Source organism: Lissotriton helveticus, chromosome 5_1 (genome assembly GCF_964261635.1).
Source record: "Lissotriton helveticus chromosome 5_1, aLisHel1.1, whole genome shotgun sequence".
NCBI lineage: Eukaryota > Metazoa > Chordata > Amphibia > Caudata > Salamandridae > Lissotriton > Lissotriton helveticus.
In genome coordinates this window covers 2088476434-2088490091 of record NC_136065.1, presented here as the reverse complement: position 1 = coordinate 2088490091, position 13658 = coordinate 2088476434, and the positions used below count along the sequence as shown (strand labels likewise).

The 13658-nt window shown below is 47.7% G+C and overlaps 1 protein-coding gene across 2 annotated transcripts in view; it reads left to right on the top strand.

Annotated features, from left to right (window-relative positions):
* MAPKAP1 (MAPK associated protein 1) overlaps nt 1–13658 on the top strand; it is a 733860-nt gene that overhangs the window by 57203 nt on the left and 662999 nt on the right. For both annotated transcript variants that reach the window (XM_078646092.1, XM_078646093.1), the window contains exon 2: nt 1848–2173. In XM_078646092.1, coding sequence (XP_078502218.1) covers nt 1915–2173 — 259 coding nt within the window. In that variant the 5' untranslated portion in view covers nt 1848–1914. The remainder of the gene's footprint in view (nt 1–1847; nt 2174–13658) is intronic.

Below are 13658 nucleotides of genomic sequence, written 5' to 3'. Positions count from 1 at the left end.
ATGATTGGTGGATTTAATTGAAGCATTAGTATAGACTGACGAGAGGATGCGTTAGGAGCAAAAAAGACAATGTGATAGGTTAGAAACGAGCATACTGCTTTGTCTTTTAGAAATACAACCACATTTAGAAAAGCTCCGACCTTCCTATTAATAATTAGATTTACGATGTTTGTGTATTTTCGTTTTCTGAATTCAATCTGTATTTCATAATTTGTGTATTTGTTTTAATTTAGAATAGTTTCTGTGTTTTTTTTGTAATTTTTAAAAATTAAAATGATAGGATTTGCCCATGCTTGGGTCCCCAGCTTCCAATAGGGATTCAGTGGGGTCCACAGAAGTAGGAAGGTTAAGAACCACTGTCTTAGATGATGCGCAACAAAGGATTTCTATGACCGGCTATGGAGCTGAGGAGAGTGTGGTGTCTTTGCTGATACTGGAAGCCATGTTCACCAGGTGCCTTCTAAGAGCGATAACCTTGAAGTCATTCTAGAAGCAATAACTTAGATATCCTCTGGGCGGTAGAGTGCCTAGATGTTGAGAACATGGAAGAATTTGTTGAATATGAGTAAAGACAAAAGTTATCAAACATTTTCCATACGTTTGCCATCGAGCTTGCTCAAAGTCCTGTTACACCATGGCCTGCTGTGCGACCAGGGTCAGTACAACATTTATGAGCTATTTTATTAAAACATAGGAAAAATATTCATAAATTAGCAGCCGAGGGTGGGATAGCTCATGAAGGGGCTAGCATTAAGATCTTTCCTGATGTTTTGACCACTCTACAATCTGTGCATGAGTCAATTATTGGCCAGAAGGTCTCCAGATTTCAACGTCAAGTAATCCGTGCTGAGTCCTGTAAAAATACATATAGAATACACATCCAAACTGGGTCTATCTGAAGTCCTGTTACACCCAAGCTAAGTGCACGAGGAGCTGAGATGGGAACCTTCGGGCAGAGGGAGGGATTCATCTACTAACAGTTGCAACTCAAATATATTGGTGTAAATAAAACCTTGAATGCTCGCTCATTCATGCATGTGTTTTCATAGGTAGCAGGTACATTGCTTGCTGTGGTCGCGGCATGGTTTAGCCTACAGATATACCTAAATGACTGGTAATAACAATGAGGTGTTCCAGTATCATGCAGAACCTGAGGAACTGTCACGGGACAGAGTCAGAGGTTCTGACATGAAAGTAGCAATTGATTTTTTTTGACTTCGTGCACAATGATTTAGGACTATCAATCAATGATATACAAAAATACACTACTGACCATGGATAAATAACAATGACACCATGAACTTGAAGAAAATGAGAACGATGTATTAGGAAACCATCGTATATTGCATGCAATGATACATATATCCATAATAAAGGACAAAACGATTAGACGGTACAAAAATAAAATTAAACATTAACAGAAATGTGTGACATACAAACGTGCCTGATAAATTGTACAGCTACTAACATAATAGACAATTAAAACATTGGACACAAATAACTTACAGGTGAGCATGTATGGGCGTCCAAAATATGCTAGATGGCCCTAAAAAGACATATGATTTTTATTCCAACAAGTACTTGTTGGCCCAACAAATAAAGTAATCTTGTGCTGGCCAGCAGGCAGCTTAGAGGTCACTGAGGGTCACTCACCATTTTCTTGGGCTTAAAAAAGCAGTAGATGCAAAAAAGGTAGTTTCAGCATTGGCTTCTGAAACCGTGGCTGTCTAGTGCCTAGATTAGTGCCTACTAAAACATGTTTTGCAGGGCAAGCCGTTTAATCTGCTTTTTAAAAACATTCGTTAGTTTTCAGCATTATCAATGCCTACTTTCTGTTCTGTTTTCAGAGCTGTCTGCGACGCAAAATGGGGAAGGAAAAAGTAACTCATTAAGGCAATTAAACTGTGGCCGAGGATGGCCTTTTTGGACAACCCAACAATCATACTGGCCCACATTAGACAGTCCCATGTCACCAGCGATGACACTGGCATGTGTGAGATGGTGCTGATTGACCATGACGTGGACCTAGAGAAGTACCACCCCTCTTCGGTACCAGGAGACAGCGGGCCAGACACACAGGGGAGCAGCGGAGAGTCTCAGGGCTATGTGTATTCTCAGTCGGTCGACATTACGTCAAGCTGGGACTTTGGAATCAGAAGACGATCAAACACAGGTACAAAACTTACTAAAGAACGTTTTTTCTGCTTTTTAAAAAATTGTATTTTGTATTTGTCATTTCCTGTTTTAATAAAGTTAAGACTAGTACAGTTTGCAGCAACAAGTAAACAAATGTACACTTTAGGTTATTTTGATATTATTGGAGGAAAGAATTATAATTTTTTTTAAAATGTATTTATTATGCAGTTCATACATGATCAAAGCAAATACAAAAAGAATATACATTAATCCTATTCAAAAATACATACAGCCAATATGACAAAACGTCCTCATCTTACTGTCCCAGAATATAGGAGGTAGTAATTCGGTTGAATCACAAGGTGTATAGAGATTAATGCGATTAAGAGGAATTATTTTACGTACCGCCCTCCACCCTTTAAATGCTGCTAATATAGTCTTAAATCTTGTTCTTTTATAATAACTTGGATCAAAAAAAACGTAGCAGCATTTGTCGAGATTGACAACCTAATAGCATTGAATAAATGTTAGGGCTATCAAATACCGGTGTCTCACCCCCATGAATAAAAAATGTCATGTTCTGCAAGAGGCAAGCTAGATAATAAAGAACAAAGGGGCCGATTAGGATCGCGGTTTCCCGCATCCTCCTGGCCGGCAGAAGCCACCGCCGGCCCGGAGGATGCGGGAAAACCGCAGCAGAGGCACAAAAGACCCACCGCCAAATTAGGATGGCGGTGGGTCTCAAAATCCGTACGCAGCTTTTCCGCCGCGGTCGCCTTCCGATCGCGGTGGAAAAGCTTTAACATGGCTGGCGGTGTCTATCAGACACCGCCAGCCATATTAGGATGGCGGAATTCATATGCTTTTCCACTGCAGCTTTTCCGCCGTGGAAAAGCATACGGACATTGACTTCGGGGGCCCGTTGCGGGCCCCCTTGGTGAAGGGGGGGTGGGGGGTGCACATGGGGGGGTACCTATGGTACCCCCCTGCATTTGCGTGGACAAAGCGGTAGGCACCACGCGGTGCCTGCTGCTTTGTGAACGCAAATGCCGTGCATGCATGTTTAACATTGCGGCGGGTGCAGCTTGAAGCTGCACCCACCGCAATGTTAAAGATTGAGGATGTGACCGCCACCCTGGCGGTCACATCCTAATCTGCACGGAGGGACCGCCGCAGCCCCTGCGGACGGTCCCTCCTACTCTATGGTGGCGGACGAACTCAGGTCCGTCCGCCATCATAATAGGCCCCAAAATTCGGGACTCCCCATCCACCTTTTGAGAGCGGCAATGTCATGAATTTGGACGCTCGATGAGGGGATTTCCAACTCCATAGAAATCTGTTGGTTATAGATTGAAGCTTCATTAATTGTGGACGTGGCAACTCAAGCGGTACGGTCCGGAAATAATACAATACCCTGGGTAAAATACACATTTTTAAAACATTTCGCCGCCCCACTAGCGTTAAATGTAAACATTCCAACCTCTCCAACTGGCGCTTAACTGACTGTAAGATATCAGTCCAATTCACAGTGACTAGTTCTTGGAGTGACATCCTAATTTTAATTCCGAGATACTTTGCTTCAGTAGTAGCACGCATGTCATTAGGACATAGCCCATTAGTACAAACGACCTGGGTTTTAGAAATATTCAATTTGTACCCAGAAGCTTTACCAAATTCTCGTGTTATATTTTCAATTTCCCCCAATGCTTGTTCCGGGTCAGATGTCACAACCGCAGTGTCATCAGCGTAAGCTAAGACACGCACAAAATTGTCCCCTATAACCATAGATTGTATACCCTGGGAACTTTCTAGCATCTGCAGCAATGGTTCAATGTAGACAGCAAATAATAGCGGCGAACATGGGCATCCCTGCCGTGTACCCCGGGATATATAAACAAATGCTGACTCCTGTCCCATCACACAGATTCTGGCCCTTGGTCGTTTGTACATACTTTGCAGGGCTGGCAAAAATCGGGGTCCAAACCCCATTTTACCCATTATAGCCCATAGGAATGCCCACACCACCCGATCAAATGCTTTTTCAGCATCTAAAAACACCAATCCAACATTTTGGTGGAATACAGCAGCATAGTCTAAATCGGCAATCACCCGATGTAGATGGTTAACAGTACTGCGACCCGGAAGGAAGCCATGCTGTTGATTGGACACTAATAGTGGTACAACTTGAACTAAACGGCTAGCGAGGATTTTGGAGTATATTTTGGCATCTACATTTATTAATGAAATGGGTCTATATGACCCCGGGAGATATGAAGGTTTATCCTTTTTTTTTTTAATAAAACTATGTTTGCGTCGTCCCACGACGGAGGAGGAGCTCCAGCTTGAGCGGCATGAAAAGTGGCCAGCATATCATCTTTAATAATGGCAAATAGCAAGCGGTAAATTTCTAACAGCAGTTTGTCCGGACCAGCAGCTTTCCCAAGCGCAAGGTCCTTAAATGCACTTTCAAGTTCTAGCATAGTTATAGGAGCTTCTAACTCTTCTCTAACACCGGGTTCAATCACTGATAAGTCAAATCTAGCCACAAATTGGTCAATCTGATCAGGAGATAGATCTTCTTGAGTATACAATGAAGTATAATATTGTTGAAAAACTTGTAATATACCATCCATTGTCCCAACCAAGCGACCCTGATCATTCTCTAAAGTCTCAATACTCTGTGCTGTCTGACGCCCCCGAAGCCTTTGCGCAAGGCATCTACCGACCGATTCGCCATATTCATATTGGTCAGTGCGATGGATTTTATACTGGATTGCAATATCATGACTCCAAACCCCATTTATCTTAGCCTTAGCACACGCTACCTTATTCTGTGCCAATTCACTATCTTGATGTGCTCCTATGGCCAAAACAAGTTCATATTCAGCATTTTTCAAATCAACCAACAATTTGTCCATATCAGCTTTTTTCTTGTGCTGTTGAGACCACCCAAAGCTATATGTTTCACCCCGCAAGCCAGCCTTAAAACTATCCCATACCATCGCCTGAGACGCGGTACCTTTATTAAATTCTAAAAACTGCTTGGCCCAGTCTTGGATATGACATGCGAATTCTTCATCAGATATAAGCTTCTTATTGAATGAAAATGCCCGCTGTACCTGCTGGATATTAAAAAGCGGCAAATTGATAACCACAGGGCCATGGTCCGATGTAATCCGTGGCATTACCTGCATATGAGCACCCATGGCAAATGATCTAGGCAAAAAAATGTAATCTAGCCGAACGAACTTCCTATGTGGGGAGGAAAAAAAAGTATAGGCGGGATCACCCGGGTTAACCAATGGCCACCCATCAGCCAGACCATGTTGAAGCAATAATTTCCGCAATGCTCTAAAAACATGTGGTTTACGGCCAGTATATCTACTAAATTGGGGATCCCAGGTAGAGGCCTCACCATGAATATTAAAATCCCCTAGCAATAATAAAGGAGTACCCCACATCGCCAGCTCTACATTCAGAAAATCAAGATTCTCGGTTTCATCCTGATTCAACCCATATACGGTACAAACTGTAGTCGTGACCCCCCCCCCCCAACTATACACTCAACAATTGCCCAGCGACCTAAGCTATCGGCTTTGATTTTACCCGTGGAAGCTATCGTTTGACGTCCCAAAATTGCCACCCCCCGATTCATAGTGGCCTGCCGAGAGGTAACAAGTACCCTATACCCCAGTTCGTTCAAAATCTTCCGATTACCCCATGGCACATGAGTTTCCTGAAGACATATGATGTCCGGGTTGATTAACTGCACTTCCTGCCGCACCCGTCTACGCTTAAGAACATTATTCAAACCACATACATTGAATGAACATATCGGCAGCATATTACTCTCCATTTACGCAAAAATTGAAACATAAGTTGACATTAATCATGAAGACTGAGATATAATATAAGCTTGCTCGAACATCCTTGGAAAGAATTTTTGAGGTAAAGGACATTATTTAAGACCTAGAACTCTATTGCCAATTTTCAGTGCAAGTGTTTTGGAGGACGGGGTAAAACAAGCATTTGCAGTTTAAAAAATGTAGATGCTCATTTATTTTTATTTTTAAAATCATCTTTTTATTAAACTTATGTCAATTATAGTATTACCTTAACAATCAATTGAAGGCATAGATCCAGCCCCCCTTACATTAGATTCCACATTTTGTTACGGTAATCAGGACGAATCTCCACACTCCCTCCCCACAATTCTAGGGTGGCTGTCCTCACCCTACTCTAGCTCCCGATCTACGCTCCCTACCTCGACTCTTTCACGGATTCCTGTATGTCTCCCATAGGTTCCACACTTTTTACCACTTTTTGGGACAACCCCTGCTTTCATATATTGTTTTTTTCTGCTGCACAACACCAGACAAGATTTACCTTCCGTTGGACTACTGTCGGGGGGAGGGCAGCTGCCCACGCTCTAGCTATGTTTCTCATGGCCAAGGACAACCACATTTTCTGATATTTAGGCCATGTCTGATCCCCGGTTACACACAGTATGTGCAATCCGGCCTCCAGAGGCACATTCTGTCCAATCACCCCAGACCTCACTCGCACCACCCGCCTCCAAAATTGTTGTATGGCTGGATACTCCCAAATAATATGCAAAAAGGTGCCCTTTTGATCACAACCCCGCATGCAACGATCCGTAGGGGTGCACCCTATCTTGTGCATGATTTTACTTGTGGAACTTGTGTGACCGTCCTGTCCTGCACAGAATCGGCCGCTCCCCGCAATTCCTCCTGGTATCGTAGCGCTTTTCTCCACGCTGCCTGGGCTTTGCTTACATCATTTAGCTCATTTAGCTTCGCATTCCATCTAGCCTCATTTCATAGCGCCGCACTGTGCATAGTGTCTAGATGTGGAAAAATACAAACTGGGGGGCACTACCAACCAGAATATAAGATCCTTAATTATTGCCCGGCGATGTCGCCTCTTGAACCCACAAAGAAGTTAAACTATTGAAGAGGCAGGCGCTGGAGACTGGAAGGCAGGAAACAAGGTTTTTATTCGCTCCGGAGGAGAACACAACGAAAACGGACAGAAGGTATCGTTCTGAGGTGCTCTAACTGCATCCCTGAGGCCTGGCCTCTTATACACAAGTTTATCTGTTTATTGCATGTAACACATTCTCGTTGATACTTTGAAGTACGGAAAGACATCCTCAGAATTCCCCCTTCCCAGCCCGTTCCCATGCAAGGCTCCAGTGGAAGTCCCCGCCCCGTTCACAACAGGTGATGATCATTGCGCAGCTGGGTATTCCGCCGATTCACGGAGTGTGCGGGTTTCGATCAGATCTCGTGGGATGGGGGGGCTTTGATCATCTCGGGGGTCCTTTGAGGAGGGAAGCTTCCTATTGTATGGGGAGGGGCAAGAGATTGGTATCGGCAGAGCTAGGTGTCGGCCTGGGAACGGGGAAGACAAACGGGCACACGGGGAAAAGGGGTTTGCATCAAAAGGGCCGGAGGTCATGACGGGGAAGCAGGGAGATGTCGCGCTGGGAACAGGATGAGGGCCTGGGGCAGAGCAGCGCCGAAGAGGGGTTTATGACTCAAGGCAGGTGCAAGCAGGGGGGGGGGTTGCCAGCGAAGTTAGGAGAGAGAGAGAGAGACGCGCTGGCTCTCGGCGAGAGCAGGGAAGCCATGGTGTCCAAAATGGCGGCTGTTTTACGCGCACAAAAGGTTTAAGGAGAGCAAGAGGGCGCCGATAATGTTGACGGTTTTCAGCCTAACTTTTAACAGTCCTCCCTTTTCAACATATCTAGCCAACTTGCTTACTCAATGTCAATTTTCATCAAATTCCTAACTTCGGTATCATATAATGCCCTCAGATGTTCGCTTCCAATGTCCACAGTTTTGGGAAAAATACAACTCGCACATAAAGAACACATAGGTGGCAAACATTGAATTCCTAAGCATAGGCCACATATTACAACTACGGGAATCAGGATAATGGTGAGCAGTCTCCAGCCCCAGCTTTTGACGGTGTCCCAGAACCAACCACCAAGCGACCATTCTTCTTGCTCTTGGTGAACTTCCGAAGAGAGTCTGTGAAGATGTTCGATGGCTTTGTACACTGAGGGTGAGTTGTCCGGTATGTATGTACAACAGCTGGCCCCAATAATGCGGCATGCTCCTCCACGGTCCGCCAGAACCACATCTAGAACGAGGCGGTTCTGAAGAGCCACCAAACGGACCGCTTGGAGCTCGGCAGTGTTGTTGGCAAAGATGCCCGCTGTGATGTTCATGGTTGTCTCGACTGCCTGAGTCAAATGTCGGATGGCACGGCTGTTTGCCATCGGGCCCCAGAGGGGGACGAGTCCTTTCATAGCGTCGAGGAACTGTGCCCCTGTTGAGTCGGCTTGCTCAACGTCTTTGGCTCGTTTTTGTCTATGGTGATTCGCTGGGGCCACATAAGTTGGAGGAAGGACGAAGGAGATGTAGCAAGTGCCCCCCCAGCCTTTGGGGAGCCAGGTGTAGGCCTTCGTGCCACAGATGAAATACATGTTTGGGGATGACACAAAGGAAGGTGGATCCGTGGAGTCCAAAGTTCTGGTAAAGCGGCAAGCGCTGTGACCCACCAGCTGTGTCCCAAGTCCTTCTACACACATGTGGCCTGTGACGTTGATGACCGTCAGGGCCACAGTCAGAGTGGCAGCCGTTCGTTTCCGCAGATAGGAGAAGGTGGGTCTGGTTGGATTGTTGAACACCTGCATTTCGATTCGTTCTTTGGCCGGAATGTCCATTTGGATTGAGTCGCTGGGGGTCAGCGGGCAGAAGTGTGTCTTTGTCTTGTTTCGCCCGGCCCCATGAGAAGAAGGTGCTGCAGCTCTGCTGGAGGTGGCATTTCCCGTATAGCTCTCTTGCAGGAGGATCAGCCAGGCAAGGCAGGAGCCGTGGACGGAGAAGGGTGAAGGGATGAATGGTATTGAATGTCCAGTGGCATGGGGTAGCAACCCACAGATCCAGCAGTTGGTGGCGTTGGTGGCAAGATTGTGCTGGTGAAGTAGCTGCACGAAAGAGTTGTTCCAAAACTCCTTTCGCCTCTCTCTTAGTTGAGGAGAGAGCGAAATTAGATAATGTTCCTTCATGGTGGTAGGCTGAGCAGTGGTTAGGAATGTTTCGTGAGCAGGTGCATGTTCTTCCATAATCCAGAGCGTAGTCATGAGGAGAAAACAGAGGAGGATTACGATGAAGAGTGCAATTGTCTTTGAGCTATGGAGTCTGTCTGTTCTCGGATTTTTGTAGTGGGTATTTCCTGTTGTCTCAGTCGGCTTCTTGTTTGGCGCTTCCATCATCTTCTTATCTGGCGCTTCCATCATCTTCGTCTTCAAGGTGCTCGGTAGTGGGCAGGACCACAGACTTAGTTTTAGCTTCTCTCCAGGTAACCCTTGGTAGTTTGGGTCACCGTTCTGAGATTCTTTAACCTAGTCCGTGGCCTACTTAGCCGAAGCTCCCTCCTTTCGCCGCAGGAAATACCCTTCTCGAGATGGCACAGTGGGGTCAGGATGTTTTGAAAGTTCAAGTGTCTCTGTGTCAGGATAGCAGTTCAACGATGGTCGGTCCTGGTTCAGGAGCTCTTCTTGGGTGTTGACGGTGTCTGTCGTGGCCAGGGCTGGAGAGACCTTTTTGCAGTGATGAGCGTGCAGCCAGTGTTTCTTCCCCTCCACTCGAAGTGCGGTCCGAGTGGTGATCAGCACTTGCCAGGGGCCCGTCCACCGGGGTTCCAAACTCTTTGATCGCTGAAAGTTTCGGATCAGCACGAAGTCCCCCGGCTGGATGGCGTGACCCGGACCCCTGGAAGCATCGGGGATGGCCTGCTGCACCTGCTGATGAAGGACAGACAAAGTTTCAGTCAATTTGTACAGATAATCAGACATTAGGACATCCGGAACGTCATGAATGGACGTTGGTTTCGGGGCAGACCAGACGCTCATGGGTCGACCGAAGACAACTTCATAAGGGGTTAAGTGATGTCGGGTGGGGGTAGAGCGCATCGATAGCAATGCCAATGGGAGGGCGTCTGGCCATTTCAGGCCCGTCGTAGCCACTATTTTGGCCAGTTTAAGCTTTAGTGTGGCGTTGTGTCGTTCGACAAGCCCAGCAGATTGAGGGTGGAAGACTGCGTGGAATTTCTGTTTGATACCCAGCCCATTTAGGATGAGCTGGATAACGTTGGCTACGAAGTGGGGGCCATTATCACTCCACAAAACACGACAGAGGCCATAACGGGGGAAAAACTCCTTTAACAGGACCTTTGCAGTGGCCATAGCGGTGTTGTCACGGGTTGGATATGCTTCCACCCATTTGCTAAATGCGCACACCACGACAAGTACATATTTCAGGCCTTGGCATCTGTCTAGCTGGATGTAGTCCATCTGCAGGACTTCAAATGGGTGGTTTGGGACCCCAAATCCCCCCCGGGGTACTACAGTTCCCTTCCCGGGGTTGTGTTGCAGGCATATTAAGCATTGTTGGACCAGGCGTTTGGCGGAATCTGGGATCTTGTCATTGTGCCAAACCCTGGAGACAAGTTCGATCATGGGGGCTGATCCTATGTGGGCTGGGGAGTGTGCCATGGATAATATGGGAATCAAGTATGAATCAGGTAGCAACCATCTGTTCGTGTCTTTTGTCCGCCAGCAGCCTTCATCGTCTTTCAATCCCACCCGTGCCCATTCAGTCAATTCGTGTTGTGTGCTAGCCGTTTGTATGTCTCTAATTGTGTCCTTGGCGTCAGTCCAGTTTTCTGCTTGTGACCTGGTCACGTACATACGTGTTGTCGTTCTATTTTCAGCTGTCGTTCGGGCGGTGATGTCGGCTAGTGCATTTCCCTGTCCAATAATGTCTGTCACCTTCTTGTGTGCCTGGCATTTGATAACGGCAAGTTTGTTGGGGAGGAGGACAGCTTCGATTAAGGCGGAGACTAAATCCCCGTGCAGAATGGGTGTGCCGTGTGAGGTCAAGTATCCTCTCTCCCTCCAGAGGAGCCCAAAATGGTGAACCACCCCGAAGGCATACTGGCTGTCGGTGTAAATGTTCGCCGTGGTTCCTGTTGCCAGGATGCAGGCTCTCGTCAAAGCAATCAGTTCCGCTGCCTGGGCAGATCGCTGGGTGATGCGGGCTGTTTCTACTACAGTTCGAGCCGTGGTGACTGCATAGGCAGCGGAAGTGGTACCATCGGAGAGTTTGATGCAAGAACCGTCCACCCACAACTCCCCGTCGGGGTCAGGGAAAGCTGTGTCTCTGAGATCGACCCTACTCCTGGTCTGTTCGTCCGTAAGAGTCACGCAGTCATGTACGGGGTGCACATTGGGGTCGTTCTCTGGCAAGGGTAACAGAGTTGCTGGGTTCAGTGTGGTGCATCTTTTCAGGGTGATATGGGGGGCAAGCAAGGTTAGTTCGTATCCAGTCAGTCGTGCACTCGTCAGATGTTGCGTCTTGGTTTGGTTCAGGAGGGTGTCGACTGCATGGGGTACCAGTACCGTGAGGGAATTCGAGAGTACAATCCCCTCACTCTGTCGGATAGAGACTGCAGCAGCAGCTACAGCTCGAAGGCAGGCAGGCAAGGCTCTGGCGACAGGGTCAAGAGTGGCAGAGAAGTAAGCGCACGGTCGTTGCTTAGGACCGATGGCCTGGGTCAGGACAGATAAAGCGCACCCCTCCCTTTCGTGAGTGTAAAGGGAGAAGGGCTTTCTGTAATCAGGGGTACCCAGGACAGGGGCTGAGCAAAGGGCATCTCGTAGTTCTGTGAAGGAAGTTTGACACTCAGGAGTCCAAGGGAGTGGGAAAGGGACGTCTTTGTTTAGGAGAGAGAGCAGTGGTTTTACAACGAGGCTGAAGTTTGGCAACCATTGTCGGCAGAAGGAGGTGAGGCCTAATAGGGAGCGAACCTGCTTCTGGGTTTTAGGGACAGGGGTGTCTAGAATGGTCTGGATTCGATCAGGGGTGAGTTTCCTTCCATCTTTGGACAGAAGGTGGCCTAGGTAAGTGACCTGGGGTAGGCAGAATTGCAACTTCTTCTTGGAGACCTTGTGGCCATTTTCCGCAAGGAAGTGCAAGAGTTGAATGGTGGCGGTAACCGCTAGAGGGGTGGTGTCGGCTGCCAAAAGGATGTCATCGACATATTGTACCAACACCACCCCGTCGGGTAACCGGACTTGGTCTAGTTGCCTTTTGAGGGCCTGGCTGTAGATGCTAGGGCTCTCCGTGTAGCCTTGAGGGGCTCGGCAAAACCTATATGAGCGGGATTTTAGGGTAAAGCCGAAGAGATATCGGCTGTCTGGGTGGATGGGGATGGAGAAGAATGCGTTCTTGAGGTCGATGACGGAAAAGGTGGTGGCAGTGGATGGAATCAAGGTCAGGATGGTGGTGATGTCTGAGACCACAGGGTACTGGGGTACCACCACTTTGTTGATCTCTCGGAGGTCGATGATGAAACGGTATGCTTTCTCATCTCCCTCTCCCTGCTTCTTGATAATGGGCAAGATAGGGCTGTTGCAGACGTTGCTAACCACTTCCTCTACCACTCCTGCGTCTATCAGTGACTGGATAATCATTACCAATGCCTTCTCGCCCTCTGGCGATATCCGATATTGTGGGAGTTTTGGGAGTGTTGCGTCTGGTCGGACAGTAATGTGCACTGGGTCAATTAACATACGCCCTACGTCCGAATCCGCTTTGGCCCACAGATACGGAGGTAGGGTGTCAAGCAGGGACGCGTCGACGTCGGTGATGGAAAACATGTGTCGGGGGGAACAATGTTTAAGCAGAACGGGGTTGTCGTAAAGAAACACTCGAACTCCATCTTGAGAACACCTAATCGTCGCTCGGAAGTGTTTCAGTAAGTCAAGTCCCATAATGGCGTCAGGGCTATTGGAGGAAAGCAGGAACGTGGTGTCGGTGGTGTTGTTTTCTACGTCAAAGAGAATCGGGGCAGACAAAGGGTTGGTGGAGGGCGTTCCATCGAAACCTGTCGATGTTATGAGTGAGCCAGACAAGGGTGCCCTTGGAATCAGTCGTTTAGATAACGCACTACGTGTTGCGCCAGTGTCTACCAGAAATGGAGACTTGGTACCCAGGACCTTAGCAGTGACATAAGGGCCCTGCTGGTCAACATAGAGCTCGACTGGATCCCTCCCTCGCCCTTGGCTGTCCTATGCAAAGGTGTGAGTGTCGTCATAGTCAGATTGTTGATATTGGTTCTGTCTGGGTCGATCGAACGTATTCGGTCTGCTTGATCTGTCATTAGTCGCGTCATTTGGGGGCCCTCGTTGTGGTCCCTTAGGTCTCGGTCCGTTTGCTACATCCCTGGGGTCTCTGTTCCTGATCATTTCCAGGAGAACTGGGCACTGGGATTTCCAATGGCCAGTCCCTTTGCAGAAAGCGCACTGGTCATCTCTAAGGTCTGTGCGTCCACTGTAGGGAGTCAGAGTGCGGTCCTGGGGAAATGCAGTCTTAGGGACGTTTGTCTGGTAGTTTCCCCGGTATTGGTCTCGTCCTATAGTCACCCCT